The sequence below is a fragment of the Schistocerca serialis genome, chromosome 9 (genome assembly GCF_023864345.2).
Source record: "Schistocerca serialis cubense isolate TAMUIC-IGC-003099 chromosome 9, iqSchSeri2.2, whole genome shotgun sequence".
In the NCBI taxonomy this organism is placed as follows: domain Eukaryota; kingdom Metazoa; phylum Arthropoda; class Insecta; order Orthoptera; family Acrididae; genus Schistocerca; species Schistocerca serialis.
Window position 1 is genome coordinate 157,626,056 of NC_064646.1, and position 24,970 is coordinate 157,651,025.

The following is a 24,970-nucleotide window of genomic DNA, read 5'->3' on the forward strand; positions in this document are numbered from 1 at the left end:
ATACAAGGGTCATTCAGTAAGTAATGCCCCACCTTTTTTCTCAAAACATATGTATTGTTAAGAGTCAGAATTTGGTGACAATATGCATCCATGTCCTATTTTTCTATGTAGTCTCCATCACATTCTATGGCCGTACACCAACATTGTGGAAGATCATGTATTCCCTGCTGGTAAAAGCTCTTGTCCTGTAGGCATAGCCATGTTTTCACTGCATGACTGACAACTGTAGAGCCAATTGTCGAGTTGTGACGCGCCGGTTGGCACGAATAATGGCTTGCACATGATTCAGCATGTCTGGAGCAGTGTGTCTGAGACAGGATGTCCTGAGCGGGGCTGGTCACGGAGCTCTGGTTCTGCATTTCCTGAGGCTGCAACTTTCTTTACCCATCACCCATCTGTACTCTCAACTGCAGCATCGCCATACACTGCACACAAACGTTTATGAATGTTCACCATGGTTTCTTTTTCTGCACACAAGAATTCACTAACAGCATGCTGCTTTTAACTTGAGTCTCATGTAGACACCATTTTGAGGAATGTACTATGGCTGTACCATCTGCCACAATGGTTCTAAACTTCTCCAGCGCGCAGAACAAACTTCAAATGTGAAGCACCAATAAGGATGTTTGTCTATGTATATTAATGGCTTTTAAAAAAGTGTGGGTCATTACTTATTGAACAACCTTTGTGAATAAGGAACAGGAGTGGCCCCAGCACTGATCCCTGGGGCACCCACCATATGACTGCGCCCCGTTCAGATCCCACATCATAGCCATTCTCAACCCAGGATAACGACATTTTTCTGTCTGTTATTGAAGAAAGAAGTGAACCAATTGTGAGCTACTTCCTATATTCCATAATGGTCAAACTTCTGGAGGAATATTTTGCAAAAAAGATGCCTGGCTTTCGAAACCTTTTGTTTAATCCATCCAGTATCTCAGAGAAAGAGAATATAGCATTTTCAGTTGCTACACCACTCATAAAACCAAACTGTACATATCTGATAGCTAATTGTGTGGAGTAAAATAATCAATTACCCTTACATAGACAAACTTTTCAACAATTTCAGCAAACACTGATGGCATAGAAATAAGTCTAAAATTGTCTACATTATCCCTTTCTACTTTTTTATACAGCAGCTTTACTACTGGCTACTCGAGTTGGTGTGTATCAAGAGAATTTGATATTTCATTGAATTATCTGCCTTGTGGCGCGTGTGCAGGGATGGGGTGGGTGTGCTTCGCATACGCTTCAAAGACTCAAGTGCTGAGGCTGTTATTGAACTGCTTACAAAATTATGTTGCCACTGATAAAGACTAAAAAAGTGTCTGTACTAGTCTGGTATTTGTGAAATATAAACAGAATTGACAACAGAAGCTGGACATCATGTGTTACCAATAATAAATGTACACTTGAACCAAATTTTTAACTCAGTGGTGTTGCATCTGTTAACATTTAATTTAGCAACAAACCCAATAATTAAGTAACAACCCAAACAATTTTTGTCAAGAGACTACAAGATTAAATTGCTATTGAGGAACATCGGTCACCATATTAATAACATTGCATGTTCTACTACTTCTTCAGTATTAAGCTCATTAACGCACAGACTTTAATGATTTACAAGTAATATCTTATTTTGAAAAGTATTGCTACCTGTCAGATTACTCCAATAGGTGCAATACTGTTACCATTTTTTGTATTAACACACTGGCTACTGCGAGTCCGCCAGCAGGCAGAGGACCATGACCAACGCACTATGCCTGCCAGCGGCAACACACTCCACTCTGTCCAGTAAAGAGTATTTTTGGATGGTTTGTAAAGTTGCAAAAAGCAAAGTCCAAATGTTAAGTAATGTCAACTTTATAAAGAAATACAAATTAATGCACAGTACTGAACCACATATAGTGAAGCACACGACAGCTGTCGGGCACATAGCATCAAGCGTATACCTCCGCTGCGTCCACCAGCAGCCTCTTGTCAGTCAATACATTAAGTGTCACATTTACTTGTTACCTTCTGTGAAAATTGAATGGACATTTAAACAAGTGGTGGTACTGCTTCCTAAAGGAAGAAAAAGTATTGTATGTTGCACTAGATAGCCCATAAATTTTTGTTATTGGCTAGAGTACAAATCTGAACAATACTTGATGTGGAATGGAACAGAATCTGTAACACAAAAACTCCATTTTTTGATATTTACCGTTTTCTGTCTGAGGGGTCCAACTGACCAACTAAACTCAAAATTATTTGCAATTTGATCGAGACTTCATGCAACAAAGTTATGTTAGGATGTGACGTTACAAGTATTTGTTAAAATGCGAAATACTAAAAAAGTTCTCTGAAATTATACAAATTATATTTTATCGTAAAGCAATTAGATGAACTCTTAAATTATTATAAATTTGTATTGGTGGTGGTCAGAAGTAAAGCAGTGGTGGTCATGTGACAGAGTTTATAAGAAAGCATGTTCAGCAGAGCACAGGAGCTTTGGCCGCTGATCCTTGTCTTTCTAGGTTGTTGTTTGGGCAGCATGTGCGCCACAAATTCACCAAATTTCAGACTGTGATTTTGTGAATTAAGAGGTATGATATGCGAAGATTTTAGGACTTTTAATAATAATGTGATTGAATTAGTCCAATGACATTGTGCCGTAAATAATCACAATTTTAGTGAATATTGCTGCTAAGAAATCGGGAGTGCTGCCAAAACTATCTGTTAATACTCATCAGTCCACCACACCCAATTTTTTTTATGCTAGAAGCATAAATAAAGCTGTTATAACTCATTGGATATTTTATCATTCACTTTCTCTCTACCAACACAAGGCAATGAATGGATTCTGCACACTGAGGAATAGTAAGGGCTTTAGAGCATCACTGCATAGCCAAACCCTTTTGAGCAGGCCACGTGATCTATTAACAGCTGCACATTGCCCTTACTTGCTGGGTTGTGCTGCATGGAAAATTGACTGAAGCGAGTACTAAACACGCGCAGTTAACATCCTAAGGATATTATGAGTGTGTTCAGACACAAAGAACAGAACAAACCTTACAAAATTCTACAGACAGACAAACATAAATGCTCAGTAATATCACAGTGTGTTTCTACAATTGCTCCATTAGATGGCACATCATGAAGCATACTACGTCCATGGTACGAAGGATGTTCAAAAGAAGAGATACCAAACAACACTGTGGGCATAACTGATGTCTTTATTCAAAAGTTATCATCACAGACCCGAGCACAACTATCCCACTGTTTCATGAGCCAAATGATTCCCCAGTCTCACAATTTCTGTGGCTGTAATGGGAGTCAATCCTCCACAACGTGTCCAGTTTGTTGTCCAAGTTGAAGTGCTTCATTTTGAGTTTGTTTTTAGTGGATGAAACATATTAAAAGTCACAGTCTGGGCTTTAGGGTGGTACTCAAATTGCTCCCACTGAACTTGATCATTAAACTGTGTAACCTTGGAGACGTGTAGACACATGTTATAATGGAGCAGACTGACTCCGTCATTGTTAATGGGTTTTCCTTGTTCGAGAAATTCAATGAGTATTAGTCCTTGGGCACTGAAAAAGACAGTGAGCTTCACCTTGCATGCTGAGGGCACTTTTCTTTTTAGGGGCAGATGATGACACTAAATGCATATCCCAAGATGTCTCATTAGATTACCCTAAAGCAAGGTATGTAAATTTCAGCCTGTTTGGTTGTTACAACATTTCATACCTTTTCATTTGAACACACTTTATATTTCGCTTTATAAGCGTACTGTAGAAAATGTCAAAGGCATCTTCCAAAAAATTGGATAATAATCCTTAAAGGTCATTAAGGATCTTAAGACAGTTTGCACAAAAACTAAGATTTTTTAACATATTAACTTGTAAGAGTAATTTAACTGGATAGATAAAAAATGTACTCACCAAGCAGAGACAGAACAAACATGTGAAAGAAAGTTGTAATTAGGCAAACTTTTGGGGCCATTGGCTCCTTGTTCAGGCATGAGGGTTGAAAGGGAAGGAAGAGGTGTGAAGGAAAAGGACTAGAGACTTCTAGGGGAAGAGATAGATTTGGGAGAGTCACCCAGAATCACACATCAGGGGAGACTTACCGCACTTACCTGTGCCATATGTCTCCCCTGACCTCACAACTATAATAAATGACCTCCTAATTCTTGGAGACAATTCTTAATTAATGCGATTTAAGACATTTTATAGACACTTAGCGGCAGTGTAAGAATGGGAATTTAAAATACTTGCAATGAAAAAGTTATGTATATCAAGCCTGACAGCAGCCCATAATGATTGAACACATCTTTCAAAACTGTCTCCTAGGCTCAAACTGTAGTAACTACACAATTTGCATGAAATTTTTAACTGCAAAACAAGTGCTTAAACTGTTGTGTCAACTGCACACTCTATGAGCAAGACTAGTAGTACATATTATTGTAATTATAAGGTGTTGTATAGTGCTTGCTTCCTGGAACGGGGAACAAATTATGTCAGGTTTGAGCCCATGTCATTTTTCAGAATGTTAAGATGTTAGCACTAACAGACAAGAAATTGCCCAAAAACTCCTTTGGTGAGAAAAAGATATTCACCAAACTTAGTCTCATCAGCACAGCAGTACTTTGGAAATTTGTCACTCAGTGCTGACGTCTTAACAGTTTGAATACTGAGGAGAGCTGAAACTTTACATAATTTGCTCTGTATTTCAGGACACAAGCGCCAACCAAAACCTTATAATTACAAATTGACTTAGATAAGCCTTATGTAAATAAAGCCACGCCTATAGCTGCAGGCTTGTATAGTCAAGCGATTTGTTCAAGCATGGACAAATACTCTAAGTACCACACTTGCACATGCATCGGTTTGCACTTCAAATAGTGGGAGTTCTTTGAAGACAAGTGGCTTGTTTCACCTGGCTATGCCTCTGTGTGTGTGTGTGTGTGTGTGTGTGTGTGTGTGTGTGTGTGTGTGCGTGCTTACTTGCATGTGCACGCCTACACACACACACACACACACACACACACACACGTACGCAAGCACATCAGGCATGGGGTGGGGAGGGGGGAAGAGGCAACAAATGTGGGGTAAAGGCTGATATCACTCACAACAAACTGAAAACATGTGATTGGTAGAAATATTTCAAGATTGACAAAAATGTTGCAATTACGTACTCACATCGATCTTGGGTTAAAAAGGACACAATAATTTGGGAAGTTATTATGCCACACAAAAGACTGACAGTATTATTACAATTTCTCACATCCACATGGGGCTATGAAGTATCTACACACCTGACTAATACTATGAAAAGGATAGCTTGTAACTCACCATATTCAGGAGACACTAAGATGCAGATAGGCACAACAAAAAGACTGCTAAACATTTGAGCTTTCAGCCAAAAAGTCTTTTAACGTAGAAAAAATAAACACACACATTCACAAAAGCACAACTCATACACACAAGACAACTGTCACTGTCCACTGTGACTGGGTGGGTTGATGCGTTGTTTGGGGGAGGAGGCCAGACAGCGAGGTCATCAGTCTCATAGGATTAGGCAAGGACGGGGAAGGAATTCAGCCGTGCCCTTTCAAAGGAACCATCCCGGTATTTGCCTGGAGCGATTTAGGGAAATCGCGGAAAACCTAAATCAGCATGGCCAGACATGGGATTGAACCGCCGTCCTCCCGAACGCGAGTCCAGTGTGACTGGACTCAGTTGCCCAAGAGTGGTTGTGTGTAACTTGCGCCGGCTTGAATGTGTATGTTATCTATTTTTGAATAACGCCTTTTGGTCAAAACCACACAAGTTAGCAGTCTTTGTTATGCCTTGATTACAGCTAACCATCTATAATACTTGAGAGCTGACTTGTGTACTTCATATCCTTCTGTCCTTGACTGATAAATATCAGTGACTGTCTCTCTCCTCCAGTTGGTTCTGGGTGAATTTATCTTCTAAATAATGTTTGCCTATGACAAGGTCGTTTGTCTAGTATCTTATTAAAAGTAAGATATATTCAGTATCTGTTTTTGCCTTATGACAGGGTTTCATTATAATGCTGTTGAAACTTAGCTAGCTTTCATATAAGTGAACAAACGTTTTTGGCAATTTGTGATTGACCTACTTCGTGTCACTTGAAATAATGCCACTATTAAGACTGCCTCATATTGTTGGTACGCACGCTTAAACCTATGTACTTTGGTATGCTTGCACAACTGAAAATCAAAACAAACATCAAGCAGCTTCAACAGTCATAACGTTCGTGTAAAATTACTCAGGGACAGTGTAAGCACACTTGCACAAAATGCTTCATGTATCTGTGTGTCGAGCATGCAGTTACATATATGGCTGCCTTAAAGGGTGAATCACTCAATATTTCAAAGTCACTTGCATTTATTTTGAAAAACACTCTGACCAGCACAGTACAACATTATAGGTATACAAGGGGCAACTACAAAGACATGTTGGTTAACTTGTAAACACCTTTACAAAAGTAGGTTCTGAAACTGGTCTAAAAGAAAATATACTTCCTTTACATACCTGCCTTACTGGATCTCTTAACAACAATGTACTTTTTGCCATCCTTATCAACAGTGTTGCTAATCAAACGAGATTTTCCACATTTTACTATGGCAGTGTGCAACTTGCGCCTGTCTTCTTTGCTCATGTCAGTGGCCTGTCAACAACAGACGTAATTACAGAGAAGTTCGATAAATTTCAACGTAAGTTAGGGATGAGCAGGGAGTATACAAACAAGAGTTTCCAACCCAAAACAGGAAGTGACAATTGACTTATCAAACAGACACACTCAAGTTTTCCCATGATAAAATATAAATGAAAACATGACATCTGATAGTGGTAGTCTTGCTACTAAGTTTCATTATACAAATTGACTGGAATGGCATTACTGCTGCTGTGACAATAGTTGGCGACATACTAACAACAGACAGTGAGCTATTAGAAGCTTACAAGGATGTAGTTAACTCATGAATTTTACCAAGTGCAATAAACTTCTGACATGGCAATACTTTCAAACACCACAGTTCAGTTCATCACCACTTGCCATGAAGTCATTGCACAGGATCAAGTTGTACTGAAATTGAATGTTTCACACGAGTTTATTAAGAAGTCAACAACAAGCAAGAGACTTTCCATAAACGTATATTGTACTGTAGAAAGCCTGTACAAAATAGCAGTGGCCTGTGAAATTGGCGATACAATTTCTGCAACCTTCTTTTAAAAAAGTCACAATGTAAGCTTACCTCAATTTCAACTTCCTCACCATTAGAGTCAACAATTTCCATTAATGTTTTATATTGCTCTTCAGAAAGTGTTGTTTTGAGATAATCATCTATGTCTTCCTTTGTCTCTGCTGCTGCAGCAACTAAGCAAAATGCAAATAGTCAAGTTAAGTCGTTCAAGAAAACAGATTTCAAACACAGTACTACAAATTATGCGATAATAAACAATGTCAGATATGTCAGCCATTAATTTGTACATTGAAGTATGGAAATACATCCAAGTACAAGATGTTGAAAAATAAATACAAAGTATTACATACCAAACAACCCCGACAAATTCCTAAAATGAAAAGAAAACTGCATGTAAAATTATTAAATTTTGCACATATTGTCTGCACCTTATTGGCTGAAAAATGTATGTAAATCATTAACAAAATGATGTTTAGTTCTTCACATTTCACTCCAGTTTATCTGTCTTCACAAGCAACTGATGAGGACACAAATCAGATGAAGTCACATTTATTTCTCTCTCTCTTTACTTCAATTTGTATGTTACGCAGGAAATTACCAAGTTGCTCACTGCTGTGTGTGTGTGTGTGTGTGTGTGTGTGTGTGTGTGTGTTTTATTGATATTCAACAGCTAGGTTATCAGTGCCCATGTTAATCCTAAGTACAAATACGTCAAATCACAGGAACACTAGATGCCATATCGAAGTAACACTAGATGCCATATCGAAGTAAAACCACCGGATAGACAGCCAAAAATTAATTTGTAACCTTCACACTATGGCAGATGAAATCCATTTACAGACTACATTTCCTGTTCCTCTGAAGGTATTGATCACATACAATGGAGATGACACATAGTATATTAGCAACATTATGAAATAAAAACAAAATTACTTAGAAGAATATAGAGATTCAGACAAGATCAAGTACCAATAATGATATGCAACTGCAAATTTCAACATGAATACCATTCTGTCAGTCATAACATATTTTGCAGTAGCCACTAAAGAAAGCTGCCCAGTTTTTCTCTTGAAAGAGGAATGGCACTTACCATACCAGAGCTTAAAAAAACATCCAAATGAAAAACCTGTTACACTACATTCCCTCGCAAACAACTGACAGCATAAAAAGGAATGACAGCATGGGGAGGGGGGGAAAGGGGGAGGTAGGGGGAAGAATATTGCTGGACAGCTGGAGCTAATGTGGCAAAATTTGTCAAAATAATATATACATATAATCACAAAAATGAGCAAATTAATTTAAACGTGACAAAATCTGCATAAAACTAAAAATAAAAGTTTTAATCAGTTATAAACAAATTTAGATTCTTGCCTTGAAATATACAGAGACAAATAAGCATTTACTGCTGTGAAAAAAAATGCAAGGCCTAACTTAATTCCAACTTTAATAAACAACAAAGAAAATGTCATAGCAGTTGCATAGTTTTTTATTCTTTTTCATCATATTGAAAACCTTACTTTTACTTCACTGTGTAATTTTACACACTGTAATCATCAGCTTCTATGTTCAATGTAAGGAGAATTAATATCCATGGTCTTATTCCAATATTTTCAAATAACATAAAAATTACCATATATGTATTTGTCAAGCTGCAAGAACCCAGCACACTTTAATCTTTTCGCAAAATCCAGAGCTCAAGGTACTAGATATACCCTGGAAGTGATAACTCAAGCTGGTGTTCTCAGAAAAGAGAAAAATTTTATTCTTTTGTAAGTCTCCATTCAAATCACCTCCTGATTATTACCAACAATTACACAGAAGCCTAGAGAGATGCAATATTCCTTTGACAACATTCAGTCTTCAGTTTGGAGTATTCACAGGGATTATTTTTCTACATGGTGGTTCATGTAATTATCGTGAAACTGACGTTCAATGGGCTGTTGCTCTTTGAAGCTCTATGGCAATCATACGAAGAAATACTGACACTTTGGAAAGTTACCTCCTGTTAATACTTGTTTTTCAGACATACCATCTGAAACCCCTAGTTCTGTTATCTCCCCTCACCCACAAATGGTATTCACAATGAACAACCAACATAAAATACTTTTGAGACATTTCAGATTATATACAGAAGCACATACAAAAGGGCTGTAACATTTCCAAGTTGTGTTTCTAAATAATTATGCCCTTTACTTCTGTATTTGAAATGAAGAAACAGTTATTATAAATTTAATGTGATCCTCTCTCTAAAAGAAAAGTGGCATGTTGCATTTGCAGGGACTTTACATGCAATCTCATGGGAATTTCTGGTGTGTCATAAACCAAATTAACACAATTGGTTATAAAATATTCTTTATTTGTAATAGCTTTGATCAACAAATTACAATTTTCATCCCTTACAGTTTATATGGATATAATTCACAATGTGTTAAGGTAAATATTACTGTCCTTATTCAATAAAATATCTGAATATAATATCATTAGTTGTTTCTCACACAGAACAACATTCAATGACACATTTGCTGAAGAAAAAAACTGCATAATTACAATTATAGTACTGCATTTGTATCATAGATAATGTTAACAACTTTATCTCTGCTTGTAACAAGTGAATATCATAAAGTATTCATAGACAACAAAAACATGCTCATATCTGCTGTACTTTCAGTACATTTCTACCACATTGGAACAAACCATATAAGTAAGCTATGAACAAGATGCCAAGAAGATCAATGAGATCAGAAACAAGGAAAACCACCAAAAATACAATCTCCATACTAAAGACTACACCCAGAACACAAAAAGGTAAGAGATCTGAGCCAAAAACTAAATTACATTAGCTATAAAAGCACAAAAACTAAATTACATTAGCTATAAAAGCATTCCAAAAAATAAATAGCAACACACACACACACACACACACACACACACACACACACACACACACACAGAGAGAGAGAGAGAGAGAGAGAGAGAGAGAGAGAGAGAGAGACGTTAGTTACAGAAAAATAAGAACATTTCTTACCTGATGCTTTCAAAATTTCACTGTGCGATAAAAAAGAACAATCTGTAATTTTACAAGACTATACTCCTAAAATTTATTAAGGAATTCACTGACTTCGCATCTGCCAGGACAGCACATGCTTATACATATGCAACTATAAACTGCATGCACTTCAAGAAACTACGGCAAAATCAAGAACAGAAAAGTTTACCTGGAGCCTCTGGTGCCTCTAAGGTAGTCAATGTCACAACATTTCCATCACAATCAATTTCATTAACATGAAAATCTGAGTACCGTTGTTTGATAATTGCACTAAAACCTTCGTGTTTGCTGATATACTCCGTTATTCCAGCTCCATGTTCTGTTAACCTCAAATTCATTGTATTCTGAGTAGTTGCATTCCCCCGTTTCTTTTCCTTAGGCTTTGACTTTGAGCTTTCTGCAACTTCTACTTTAACAGCCTCAACAAGTTTCTTTTTGTCATTCTTTGATAATCTGGTTTTCCTAGGCGAGAATGCCTTAGCTTTGGCTGTGGCCTTAAATGTTGGTTTGCCACGATCAGAGTGCGATTTGTTTCTGTTCCTTCGGTTCATTATGCACCTTTATGTTGTACCTTTCATACACGTAAAACCCTGAAAGTAAATGAAACTTTATCAATAAACCATTTCAAACATAGACTGTCTAACTTTAATAACGTGTCACTTCAAACAAAATAAATAGTCCATCATTAGAACACATGGGAGACCAGTATGACTGATGAAGATAAACCATATGGGGGGGGGGGGGGGGGGCGCCGGTACTGCTGAGGTAATGAATATACCGAGTATCACACGAAAGATCAAAGCATCCGATGGCGCCTTGTCAGGGTTAATACTCCCAATGTGTAGCACATTTCTGGACCACATTCAGCCAGATGCCATCTTGTCATGATTAGACCTAACGTTTACAATGTGTACTGTGTTTCCGAACAATTTACGAATTGTCCAACATACATTCACTATGACTAACAAAAACTCTGAGAAAAACTGTAAATACTACAGAACTAGGGCAAAATTTAGGCCAAACTATGTATGTATTTCAAAACCCTAATCATCATAGCTACTAAGCAGTAACACAATACAGGAAAGCACAAAGGCCCTGAATGATGCAATATTTCCATTGTGTCACAAATTCAATCATGAAGCAAGAAAGCCAATAGTATAGAAATACTGTCACACGATTCTGTTAAAACTCTATTTAGAGAACTAGGAAATCTTTGTTACTGCTTTTGATTTTGGAAGCACGGAAACAATGACTAAACAAACTACGCCGTTTCCGTATTGATTACGTTACAAGCGAAGTGCCCACACCGATTTTCTTAACTTCATTACTGACAAACACTGTTATACACTCAATAAAACCTGTAATCCGAAACGGGAACACTAAAATTTGTCAATGGCAGCAAGTCAGCAGTCCCAATGACATAGGGTACCGTTTTGTTCTCTTTTTCATAAACCGATATTTCTTAACGACGTAACAAATAATATCTACTACTACTTGGAAATAACACCACTAAATCTTTAATTCTGCGTGAATTCCGCCTGAAATATAGCGCGGTTAGTAGTCACATATAACAAAAGTTTAATGTAAAATATTGTTAGTACTAAAAGCAGAACAAGCAAGGGCTAGAGCAATCTTTCATCTGATAACTATAATTCGTAAAATATTGTGCACTATAGAACGTCAGCCATAGCAGGCTTACTCATAAAAATTTCTAGAAATATCAGTGGTCACGACTGTTGTTATGAGTCTCTACGTTTATCTTCTTAAGAGACGAAGAAAACAATGCTTTTAAGACAGTTCTGTAACACATAACAGCTCTTATTAAAATGCCGACTGGACTTAAATGTGTTTTATGCACTATTTCTAAACTTTTGTATAATGCTTCTGACTAAGACAAATTAAAAAGCAAGTAATTCGTACACTTGCCAACAAACAAAGGGATACAAAAGTAGAAAGGAAGTTAAAATTGCCTGTTGGCGAACTCGTTTGACAAGCCTCCGACATGGCCACAATTCAAACGAGGTCCATTACTTAATGGATGCTGTATGAAAGTCCAGAAACAACTGTTTTCATGTGAGATACTCATGTACCTAAATATTTAGCCAAATGTTTTGATAGTTGAAAGGTAAAAAAACATAAATGCCGGTATTAAGAGGAGGAACAAGATATTATTGTGCCGCTAATTTGATACACCGAAGATGAACCGATTGGTACTAATGATAATAATATTTAATATTAACAAAAAAACACACGCAAAGGCAATTACTTACGGAAATACTGAGATTGCATTCAGCGCAAGTGTAAAAAACCTATACTTCCAAATCTCATGCACACCCGGACCGACACAAGGAACACGCACAAACCCGCAGCACCATCCATCAGCACACAAACCAACATAACACAGTGCATCCACGAATCACAAGTGATTTCACAGTAGGCCAATCACGTAGCTCGTAGCACCGCATATAGCTAGTGATCCGGCTGCCAACGCCGCGCCAATAGGAGCTTGCCCGCACTATTCAAATCGAGATTTCAAGAACAAACGTCAGCCAGTTTTAAAATATCGTGTGAACTACTTTCGTTGTCTTAGAGACAAAGCTATTTCCCACTACACTGTTATCTTTACGACTCAGGCAGGGAATAAAATACAAAAAATATGGATCCTTTTTAAAGAATATAACATTTCTTAAATTCTGAAAACTGTTATGAGAAGCCTACAGATCCTACTACATGTATTGTTATTTTCCACAAATGAATACGAGATTAATACGGTAAATAAATAAAACCCTAAGACTAAGATGACAAAACAATATGATCACTAAAAGTATGCTCAGGGAACATAATTTATTGCTGTTTACAAAAAACTTCTCACTCCAGCCCGCCCTCAATATATGCGCCAAATAATTGTAAAATTTGGATAATGTATATTTTTTGATATTAAGTTTGATATTGTACTAAAGTATGAAATTGTAAACTTCTTATTAAACACTAGAACTGATACGCCCGACATTCATTGCTACAATCGTTAACAGCCATTTGATATACACTGCTGGATAAAGGTCTCATCTAGACTTCTCCATCCATATGAATCTACATCGTTCCTGCATTTGTACTTTATAAAGAAACAAAGAACAAAGCGACCAGATATGCATGACACTTGGATAATATTACACGCCATTGTCAATTAATCTAAACTGAATGCTGTACAATTAACTCGGCACTCTTCAGTTTGTCACTTAAGCAAACTCTAAAAAGTAAATAAGATGATTCTTATGTATCAACATGATAACTGTAATAGCTAACGGTTCTCACTTGTTACTAATCTGACTAAAATACTGGCTATAAAATCATTCAAACTTATCAGATAGTAGCAAAATAATCAGTATTGATAAAGATTGTAATTAGTCAACCAGAGACTTCTTGGTCATACTCATTGAGCTCTTGGAAATGAGAAAAAAATAAGAGTATTATAACCATGAAATCGCTTCCCATAAGTGCAACCTAATATATATTGGGGACTACAAGTGCTCCAGCAGCTTTTCAGTAGATGTGAAGGCCTAACAGGAATCCTGAAAACTGATGACAATGGACTTTGGAAATAAAAACCTACTGATTGAGGGGATGCAATGGTTAGCACATTAGACTTTTATTTGGAAGCATGGCGCTTCAAAACTGTGACTGCCCATCCTAATTCAGGTTTTCCCTTATTTCCCTAAATCGCTTCAGGCAAATGCCAGAATGATTCCTTTGGAAGGGTGTGGTCGACTTCCTTCCCCATCCTTCCTTAATCCAATGGGACTGATGTCCTCGCTGTTTGGTTGCCTCTCCCAAATCAACCAACAAACCAAAGAAAATCCTGGTTAAAAATTATCTGTCCTCTGGAAGTGCTTGTAAGTAAGGCTGATAAGCATAACTTAAAAATTACTCTAGTTGTAAAACTTCAGCAAAAGGAAGCTGGACCTATCAATGGTGACAAACATGGCCAGGGACTGCTCAATGATAATGGACAAACAAATCATGGAAGAGAGGGTACAGATATAAAGCACAAATCAGATTTGTATTTTGGAGTCTGGAATGGACACACAAATAATAGAAGAAAGAGTAGAAATATAAAGCACAACTCAGATTAATATTTTGGAATATGGAATGTGATGTTTCTGCATTGCCCAGGAGGCCTGAGGATGCTACTAGATCAAACAACACAGCAGAAATGAAGTGTTATAGCTCTCCAAGAAGTAAGGTGGACTGAAAACAGAATCCTAGAAAAGTGATAAACTAGCATGTTCTGTAGTAGCACTGTGAACAAGCATGGTTTTGGAACAAGGTTTGTAATCCACTGACGGTGTAAGTACCTTGTAACTAAGTTCATGTTCATCAATCCTAGGCTCTCAACACCCTGGATAAAGGGGAAATTTCTCAATTATTCCATGTCAGTACTCATACATCAAACAAGGAACCTGAGGAAGAAGGAAGGGACTTATTTTATTAGCTCCTGGAAATAACATATGATAACTGCTCAATCCATGACATAAAAAATTGTGGCTGGTGATCTAAATGTTCAAGTGAGAAGGGAATAGATATTTACACCAGCAAACATAGCACAATCAATGATAATGGAACAAGGTCATCTTATTCACAATATGCTAAAACATAATTGTGAGTTTCTCACTGTCCCATGTGTAGATATTCATAAAGGAACATGGAAGTCACCAAATGGGAACATTGTAACCAGATTGATCACATGACAATTGATGCAAGTCATAGGTTGGACCTTTTGGCTGTGAGGAGCCTTGAAGGCCTCAATGCAGATTCAGACCACTTTTTAATATGGGCACAAGTGAGGGCTAGAATCTCCAATGCATTCAAAGAAACTCAAACAAACAGAAATACAATGTAACAGATTTAAAATCATCTGCAATCACAAACCAGTGCCAGGAGAAGATATCATGGATCACTGGAAGGATTGAAGAGTGTGACATTGAGGATCAATGGAGAATGATAAAAAATGCAGTGGAGATGTCAGAAAATGAAACACTGGGAATTGAAGCAAGGTGCATAAGATCCCCATGGTTTGATACTGAGTGCTAAATAGCTACAGACAAAAATTTGGCATGAAGAAGAATATTACAGCCAAATTGTACACGAGCACTGGTGGAAGTTTATGAGAAAAAAGGAAGGCTGAAAAGAGGATTTATCTACAAAAAAGAGAGTGGATGAAAGAAAACATTAAAAAACTGAGTAAACTTTATGGGAAGGTGGGAAGTGGGAAATCTATCTTGGTAAAGGATGAAACAGGGAGGGAAAGAGATCTATGAGATATGGTACTGACATTTTGATAAACTCATCAACTCCAAAATGACATCAAGAGATCCCATATGGGCACAAGGATTAAATGACTTGGACAAGAATACTGTCCTATTGACTCTGGAAGGAATCAGAATTGCTTTGGAAATTGAAGAACAGTAGGTCACCAGGAACAGATAATAGTCTAGCAGTACTATTCAAGCAAGGAGGCTTTCAGATGGAACAAATTCTCCTAAAACTGGTCATTTCAGTATGGGATGAAAAGAAAATGTACAGCAGTGGAGAGAAGGAATTATATTACCTGTATACAAGAAAGGAGATTTGTTAAAATCTGGCAGCTGTTATGGAATTATGCTGCTAAACTCAGGATATAAAGTATTCTCCTACACACTATTTGATCATCTCCTTCCAACTGTTCAGAGAGAGATTGGCTCATACCAATGTGCATTTCTCTCAGGTAAATCAACAATACATCAGATCTTCACTCTAAGATGACTTTTAGAAAAGGCAGTTGAATCTGTGGTTGGCATGCATCACATTTTCGTCAACTACAAGTCAGTATATGATAGCAAACAATGGAAAAAAGGAATATCAACTATGTAGGAAAAGACAGATTGCTACTTACCATGAAGAAGAAAAATCAAGTTGCAGACAGGCACAATTAAAAGACACTCACATACAGCTTTCAGCCACAGCCTTCATCAATAAAAAAGACACACACATGCACCATTCACAAACACACACACACACACACACACACACACACACACACACACACACACACACACACACACACACAACCATACCCACACACACAAGCAAGTACACCTCATGCACACTTGACCACCAACTCCAGCATCTCGGATCGGAATTCATACCGCCCCAAGATGCTGGAGTTGGTGGTCATGTGTACATGAGGTGTGCTTGTGTGTGTGTGTGTGAGTGTGTGTGTGTGTGTGTGTGTGTGTGTGTGTGTGTGTGTGTCTTTTACTGGCAAAGGCTATGGCTGAAAGCTGTATGTGAGTGTCTGCAACTTGACATGTCTTCGTTATGGTAAGTAGCAATCTGTCTTTTCCTACATTGTTCAGTATATGATAGTGTAGGTGGAGAATGATTGTATCATGCCTTTATGGAACTAAGAGTACCTGGAAAACTGTCCTGGCTTTTGAGAATTATAGTGAATAAGATACGTAGTAGTATAAGAATGGGAGGAATGGTGCCTGATCCACAAGATATAGGGCCTACAAAAGGGTGTAAAGCAGGGATATGGACCAGTGTATCTCCTTTGTAATGTTGCCTTGGAGAAGGTTATGAGATGTGCAAACCAGCTGTGCAGGGGAATCATCTTTTGTAAGGCAGTGCAGATACTAGCTTATGCCAGTTACAGAGATGTAGTTGTAAGACCTAGGAAGGCAAAGGAGGAGACATTTGTCACACTTGAGCAGCCCAGTAAGAATATGGGACTAAATATCAACTAATGGTAAATAAAATATATGCCTGCTGAGAAAGCATGCAAAGAGAACATTCCACTCTCAGTAAGAGTGGGTGACTTTCTGACTTTTGAGAGAGGTGATCAGTTCAAATATCTGGGATCAAAAGTCAACCATTCAAATAGTACCTCTTATAAAATGAAGCAGAGATTAATGGTAGCCAACAGAGCCTATTTTGCATTTAAAAAAGTCATTTTCTTCAATACATTTAACTCATGTTTCCAAATTAATTATTTATAAAACACTTATTGTAAGCCCAATTTATTACTTTATTACTAGATCTGTGTCATTTACCAGCCATGACTGGACAGACTGCATCAAGATTAATTATGTATACCGGTATACATTTTTTTTTAAAATTCACAAAATTAAGTCATTTATACTTAATAGAAACAATATTTGTTTGTCCATTCACTTTGGTCACTATTAAAGAATTCATCAATGGAGTACAATGGGCATTCTTTCAGGTCCTGTGCTACTCTCCTTCTGAATGTTCCTAGCAGCAGGGATTGCACTTCTTGAGGCAGTGAGTTGAACATCTTTAGAGCAACCACTGGCAAGCTGTCTTGTGTTCCCGTCAGTCGACACCTTGGTATTTCGATGCTCCTCTTGTTACGAGTATTGTGATTGTGTATATCTTGCCTCATGCTGAAGACTCCTTGGTTTTCTTTCATACTGATGAGACATAAAAAACACATACTCGCTGAAGACTGTCATAATTCCTAACTGAGTGAATATAGGCCTGCAGTGCTCCTGTCATTTGCTTGATGTGATTATTCTGAGAACTTTTTTCTGTAGAATTAGCACATCAAAAAAAATTCAAATGGCTCTGAGCACTATGGGACTTAACATCTATGGTCATCAGTCCCCTAGAACTTAGAACCACTTAAACCTAACTAACCTAAGGACATCACACAACACCCAGTCATCACAAGGCAGAGAAAATCCCTGACCCCGCCGGGAATCGAACCCGGGAACCCGGGCATGGGAAGCGAGAACGCTACCGCATGACCACGAGCTGTGGACATTAGCACATCCTTACAACCTGCAGAATGTCCCCATAACAGTAGGCCATAATTGATGTGGCTATGGAATAGGGCATAATATACTGTTATGAGATATTGGTCACTCAATACACCTTTTAACCTCCTCAGAAGGTATATTACATGCGAGAGCTTGGAGCACACATACATTGTGTGTTTGTTCATTGTTAGTTTCCTGTCTATCATGAGCCCAACAGTTTGACAGCCTCCATATTATCATAGCATCCGATGTTGTTAAGGGTGCATATCAGATGTTGTGTTTTTTCTTCATGCATTTTCATGTTATTTTTGATGAACCATTCTTTAATGTTTTGGAAGAGTACATCTGTTTCTTGGAGTGATTCTGCAGCAGTTCATCCTTTGGCAAAAAGGGTGGTGTCATCAGCAAACTGTAACATATTGTTGTTATAACCCATATCACTGACATAAATAAGGAACAGGAGAGGCCCTATGTTGGCCCCCTTGGGTACTCCATATTCCAGCTTTTGTTCTTGTGATGTTTCTCCATGAACTGATGCCACTTGTCTTGAGTTTTCCAGATAAGACTGAAAAGTTGCCAGAACAACACCTCCGACACCATAACACTTCAATTTATTGTGCAGTATCTTGTGAGAAATACAGTCAAATGCCTTGCTAAGATCACAGAGTGTCAGTGCCACACTTTCTCTGTCTTTGAATCCTTGCCTTATTTTTCTGGTTATGTCTAGTGTTGCCGTAAATGTTGACTTTCCCTTGTGAAAACCATGCTGTGTGTCCTGGAAGAACTTATTTACCTCAAAATAATTCTGTAACTGGAGTTTCATAACAGACTCCATAACTTTAGCTAGAATAGGAATGATAGAAATTGGTCTGTAGCTGGACACTTCACATGGATCACCTTTTTTGTAGATTGGTACTGTGCGTGCCAGTTTAAGAAATTTTGGCAAGACACCAGAGGATAAGCATTTGTTAATTGCTATAGATAATGGTTGAGCAAGCTCTAGAATAATTTTCTTCAGCATTGTGCAAGACATACCATAGATATCTTCGCTCTCTGAGTTCTTGTATGACTTAACTATTTTTACGATATCCTTAGGTTGCACTTCCTTGCAGTTTTCAAAAGTGCTATTGGTTATGTTTGTCATGTGACTTGCGGGGACTAAGCCTGAGTCAAGTATTTTATTAATAGTATCCTAACAAAGTACTGATTGAAGGCGTCAGGGCTACCGGAATTTAAGGCTGAGGTGGGCTTTTTTCTGCACTCGTTTACCAGATTCCAAGCTTCTTTGCATGGATTCTGAGCCTCTTTAATGAACCTGTCATTGTATCTCAGTTTTGCCTCCTCCACTTGCTTTCTGTAAATTCATTTGGCTCTTACATAGTTACAATGAAGCAGGTCTATAGATATATGCTTCAGAAACTTGGTCATCTTTTGAGAGAAACGTAATCCAAAGGGGAAGAGGAAGATGGAAGAGAAAGTACAGTCATGAGGTGCTCACAATAAACAAAGATTCCCATATTAGAAAAATAGTGCACTCAGTGAGATTGAGATGGGCAGGGCACATGGTATGGGTGAGTGATACAGAAGTAACTAAAAGGATATGAGATGGAATTTTAGGAGGCCAAAGAGGATAAGTTCAACCTACAACCTGATGGAGTAATGAGAGACATGCAGAAAATGGGCTGTAGGAGATGGAAAGTTTGATCAGTAAATAGTGGTAACTGATGGAGAATTATCAAAGATGCAAAGGTTCACAATGAACTGTAAAGCCACAGAAAAATTAGAAGAAGATGAATGAGAATGATGAAATCAAGACACCGAAGTACAAAGCAAACAATTTTGCACAAAACTGTTCTGGAAAGCATAGGCTTTTGCAATGACGTCTCAGTATAACTCCTCAGTTATATGTTTCATTGACAAAAGCCATTCTCTTTTTGGACCCAATAGTGCATATCATGGTCACAGTACCATGGCAGAACAAGACAACAAAATAACTATATTTGGAGTCACAAATGATGGCAGTTGAGTTTAAGCTTGTTCTGCGCATCTACATCACGCATTCTCTAACAGCCAATGAGTGTTCATTAATTTTCTAAGTGCTCTGCTATGAATTTCATAACCAAAATGTGATTGTACCGATTTATTTAGTGAATTTTTATTCTATTTGTTCTAAGTTATCATGCCTGATAGTGGAGTTAAGTGACAAATTCTGCACAAACAAATGAGACACATAATTTGCAGTATACACACTTTCTTCAAGTGCAGAGCAGAGCAGAGCTTACTGCAACTATCACTTGGAACCAGCAACAATCCAAACCCTGCCAATGTTTCGAGGTGCACGAACCACCGTCATTTGTAGATCAGACTATAGACCTTTGAAACTTCACCATACCAATGAAACAGATCATACACTTGAATAATTTGAACTTCCTAGCTGGTCCTTTGTAAACACAGAAATAGTCAAATTTAATAGAGATTTGGAAAGAATCTGCTGAAAATACAGAAATCTAATACCTATGGAAGTAGGTAGTCTAAACAGGGAATTCCATACATGACCTGGCTTCCATCAGAGTCATAAAAGTGAGAAACAGAAAATCTTAAATATATTCAGTTATGTGGAAAAAAACACAGATGAACAACATTCCAAACATGTGACACCACTGCCATATAATAAATCTGACAGTTAAAAAAAACTGAAGGAAGGTGCTAGTTCATTATTGAGACTGAATTGGTCCACATCTAACACATTGTATGTGGATGAAAATTATTTAGACCAACATCAATTACTACACTGAGCTTCAGTCTATAGTTCAGACAATATGTAAGTATACAGATTAACACCAACTTATTGCAGGAAAGACTTGTTGCTTCACATCCTTGGGTGTAAACCTGAAATTTGCCCCACACGTGACCCATGGGTGGTGCTAAGAAGCCAACAAACCTGGCAGCCAGACAATTTTTCTAGATCTCCTGGCTACTTGAGAAGTACATAACTGAGAGGAAATGACTCATAATCACATCAAAATATGCCAATTGAACATTGAGGGCATTAGTAAAAGCAAATGCCAAATTCTTCAGAAGTTACTGACTGAGCACATAATTGATGTGGTTGCCCTACACGAAACCCACACATATCATGAAGATCAACTATGCTCCAGAGGAAAAATATCAGGACACAATATCATTGGTGCAACATACCACCATGACCATGGAGTAGCCACATACGTCAAAAACAAAATAGAGAACGCTCACCTGCTGTCCATTTCCACAAATGACAATATCCACTCTGTGACAATCAAAATAGGTGAACTGGTTATAAGTACCATTTACAAATCACCAGGATCTGCACGGCCGGCAGATGTCCTCCAATCACAACGCCATCCCATGGTCTTTGTAGGGGACTTTAACAGCCACCACACGCAATGGTGATACAGAACAACTGATACAAATGGTGAAGCCTTAGCAAACTGGTGAGAAGAAAACAACATCCAATTCATTTTTGATGCTGAAGATTGTGGTTCCTTCAGATCAGCAGCTTGGAAATGAGAGTATGACCCAGACCTACGCTTTGTCACAGCTGACGAGAATCACCATCTGGTCAACACAAACCAAAATGTTTTGCCAGATTTCCCTCACAGTCAACACCATCCAGTCGTAGTAGAAATCAGCACAAGTATTCCATTGATAACCTCAACTCCTTGACCCAGATGGAACCTACAAAAAGCGGATTGGAAAGCCTACTATGAACACCTCGATAAATGCCTGGAATGGATCCGTCCATCTGCTGATAGCTATAAAATATTTGTGGGAGCAGTCATCAGTACAGCAAAAAAGCACATACGTAGAGGATACCGCAAAGAATACATTCAAGGCTGGGATGAGAAATGTGAGGAACTGTATAATGACTACCAAAGCAGGGGTGACAGAGAAATAGCAGATGAACTCATACACAGCCTTGATACTGCACGATGACAGAAGTGGATGGAAACTACTCAGGCTATGGACTTTAAAGTATCCAGCAGAAAAGCATGGTCCCTGCTTCGAAAATTAGGAGGAGCCAGCCGTATCACTCAAGAAAAAACACCACAACACCTAACAAAATTGCTTTGCATATTGTTAAAACATCTAAAGGAGTAAACCACCAAGAGACAACAATATGTATTAAATGTGAACTTAGAAAGCTAAAAGCAAAGGCCAGTGTTGACATTAAATATTCATGTGACATCACTCCCGAAGAGATCTTGGCAGTAATAAAGGACACAAAACCTAATAAAGCCCCCGGCTCCTCCCAGAATTTCTTATCAAGTCTGTAAAATACACAAAAATATGGTTAGCAAAGTTCTTCACATCACTACTGTAGACAGGAAACATACCACAAGAACTTAAATGTGCCAAGATAATTGCCCACCTAAAGACAGGTAAACTGGGAAATCTTGCACAAAACTACCGGCCCATAGCACTGCTTCCAAAAGAAATTAAAAACATCTGTGGCCTTCATTGACTTGTCAGCAGCCTATGATAACATCTGGAGACAAGGCCTACTCTATGAACTGATGAAAATAATTCCCTGTCAAAATGTGACAAAGCTTATTTGTAACATGACTGGTAACAGAGGATTCCAGGTCGTCATGGGAAACAAAGTCAGTAGCCAGAAATTTCTTCAAAATGGCTTACCTCAAGGCTTGGTATTAGCCCCACTGCTTCTCAGCCTATACATTGCTGACATGCCAGAAACAGCTTGTAGGAAATTTGGCTACTCTGACGACTGGGCCACTGCAACAATGCACACCGGTTTTGATACAATGGAGGAAACACTGACATCTGATCTGTCTGCCCTGGCAGCATACTACCCTAGATGGAGGCTTAGGCCTAATGTCATGAAGACAGAAGTAACTTGCTTCCACCTCAATAACAGAGAAGCTGACAGAGCTCTGGAAGTATACCTTGATGACATACGCCTCAACCACAACAAGGAGCCAAGGTATCTAGGGGTCATATTAGACAGAACCTTGTCATTTAAGGCACACCTTACAAAAGCAGCTGCCAGGGTGAGAACAAGAAACAACCCCATCCATAAATTCTGCAGAACCACCTGAGGATTAACAGCAACTACTATGAGGAAGTCTGCACTGAGCCTGTTATACTCTGCAGTGGAGTACTGTGCACCAGTATGGCTAAACAGTAGTCATATGATCAAAATCGATGTCGAATTTAACACCATCATGTGCATTATTTCAGGAAGTGGTAGGTCTACACCTAACATATGGCTACCTGTCCTGAGTCATATACCACCCCCAAAAATATGATGAGAAGCATCCTTGGTCAGGGAATACAACAAGATTGAAGCATATCCTAAACTACTAGTACACATCAATATACCTGATCTGAGTATCAAAAGGCTTCGTTCAAGACATCCTTCTCTTGCTCTCGACAGTCTCACTGGGGCTGACATCAAATCCTGGAGAAGAGAATGGTTCCAAAACACCTGAACAACTTGCCACTTAATGCCTTGTATTACTCAGGCAGTTCCTGGGTTTGATCTGCATGACAAGATATGGTCAACTCTGAACCAACTAAGAACTGGGCATGGAAGATGTGCTGACTCACGGTTCAAATGGGGCTACTGTCTTCGCCAGTATGTGACTGTGACATGCCTAAGCAGACCATCCAACACATCAGAGATGAATGCAGTACTACAGCATTAAGTGTGGACTTTGAAAAATTTCTCATGGCATTCTAAAAATCCATAGAATGCATACAAGGACTAGATGTTTGTCTGTGAATATATTTAATGTTGCGTAATGTAGAATAAAGTGATCCAATACTGAAATGTACTTTAATGCCATACGCTAGATAAATTGATTAGATTACATTAGTTTTTCATTCCATAGATCCTTGCTGAGGAGATCCTCGTGGATGTGGAACATGTCAATCTATCTATCTATCTATCTATCTCTCTCTCTCTCTCTCTCTCTCTCTCTCTCTTTTCTTTTCTTTCTTTTTTTTTTTAAAAAAAGCTGAAATAACAATACTAATAGTATGAGTATATACAATACATCATTTTTTTAAGCTGAAATAACAATACCAATAGTATGAGTATATACAACACATAATTTGTTTCTATTAAAAAATTCATCAATGGAGTAGGAGTTAGCCACTAGTAAGTCTTTCAGGCTCCTTTTAAACTGATCTTTATTTGTAACTAAATTTTTTATGTTTGCTGGCAAATTATTGATGATGAGTGTTCCTGAGTAGTGGACCTCTTTTTGAACTAAAGTAATTGCTTTTAAGTCCTTGTGGAGATCATTTTTGTTCCTGGTATTGTATGTATGAACTGAGCTGTTTGTTGGAAAAAGAGATATATTATTTAGGACAAATTTCATTAAGGAGGTTCTTTGAAGAGGTTTCTACAGGACATCCATGAATTTACTCCACAAATAATACATATTACATGCTTTTGGACGCTGAAAACTTTTGTTTGACTTGAAGAGTTACCCCAAAATATTATACCATATGACATTATGGAATGAAGTAGGCAAAGTAAGCAAGCTTTTTCATTTTTATGTCGCCTATGCCTGCTAACACTTGAATTGCAAATACAGGTTTGTTAAGGCATTTCTACAGTTCTGTGGTGTGCTCCACCCAACTGAATTTATTATCAAGTTGTAATCCTAGGAATTTAAGACTGTCAACCTCTTCTATCTGGTCTTCTTCATACTTTATGCATATGCTGGGTGGAAACCTCTTACAGGTTCTGAATTGCATGTAGTGAGTCTTTTCGAAGTTTAATGTCAGTGAGTTGGCTTTAAACCATTCACTAATATCCATGAAAATATCGTTAGCAGACCTTTCTAGAACTACACTCGACATACTATTTATTGCAATACTTGT

General features: G+C 38.0%; 1 protein-coding gene across 1 annotated transcript in view; it reads right to left on the reverse strand.

Annotated features, from left to right (window-relative positions):
* The window catches only part of LOC126419289 (muscle-specific protein 300 kDa), a 146,271-nt gene extending 133,603 nt beyond the window's left edge, over window positions 1-12,668 (reverse strand). Inside the window, exons 1-4 of the mRNA XM_050086453.1 lie at window positions 12,533-12,668; window positions 10,432-10,852; window positions 7,268-7,389; window positions 6,546-6,681 (exon numbers count right to left, since the gene is read on the reverse strand). Of these exons, the coding sequence (XP_049942410.1) occupies window positions 6,546-6,681; window positions 7,268-7,389; window positions 10,432-10,813 (640 nt within the window). The 5' untranslated portion in view covers window positions 10,814-10,852; window positions 12,533-12,668. The remainder of the gene's footprint in view (window positions 1-6,545; window positions 6,682-7,267; window positions 7,390-10,431; window positions 10,853-12,532) is intronic.
* Between the last annotated feature and the right edge of the window lie 12,302 nt (window positions 12,669-24,970).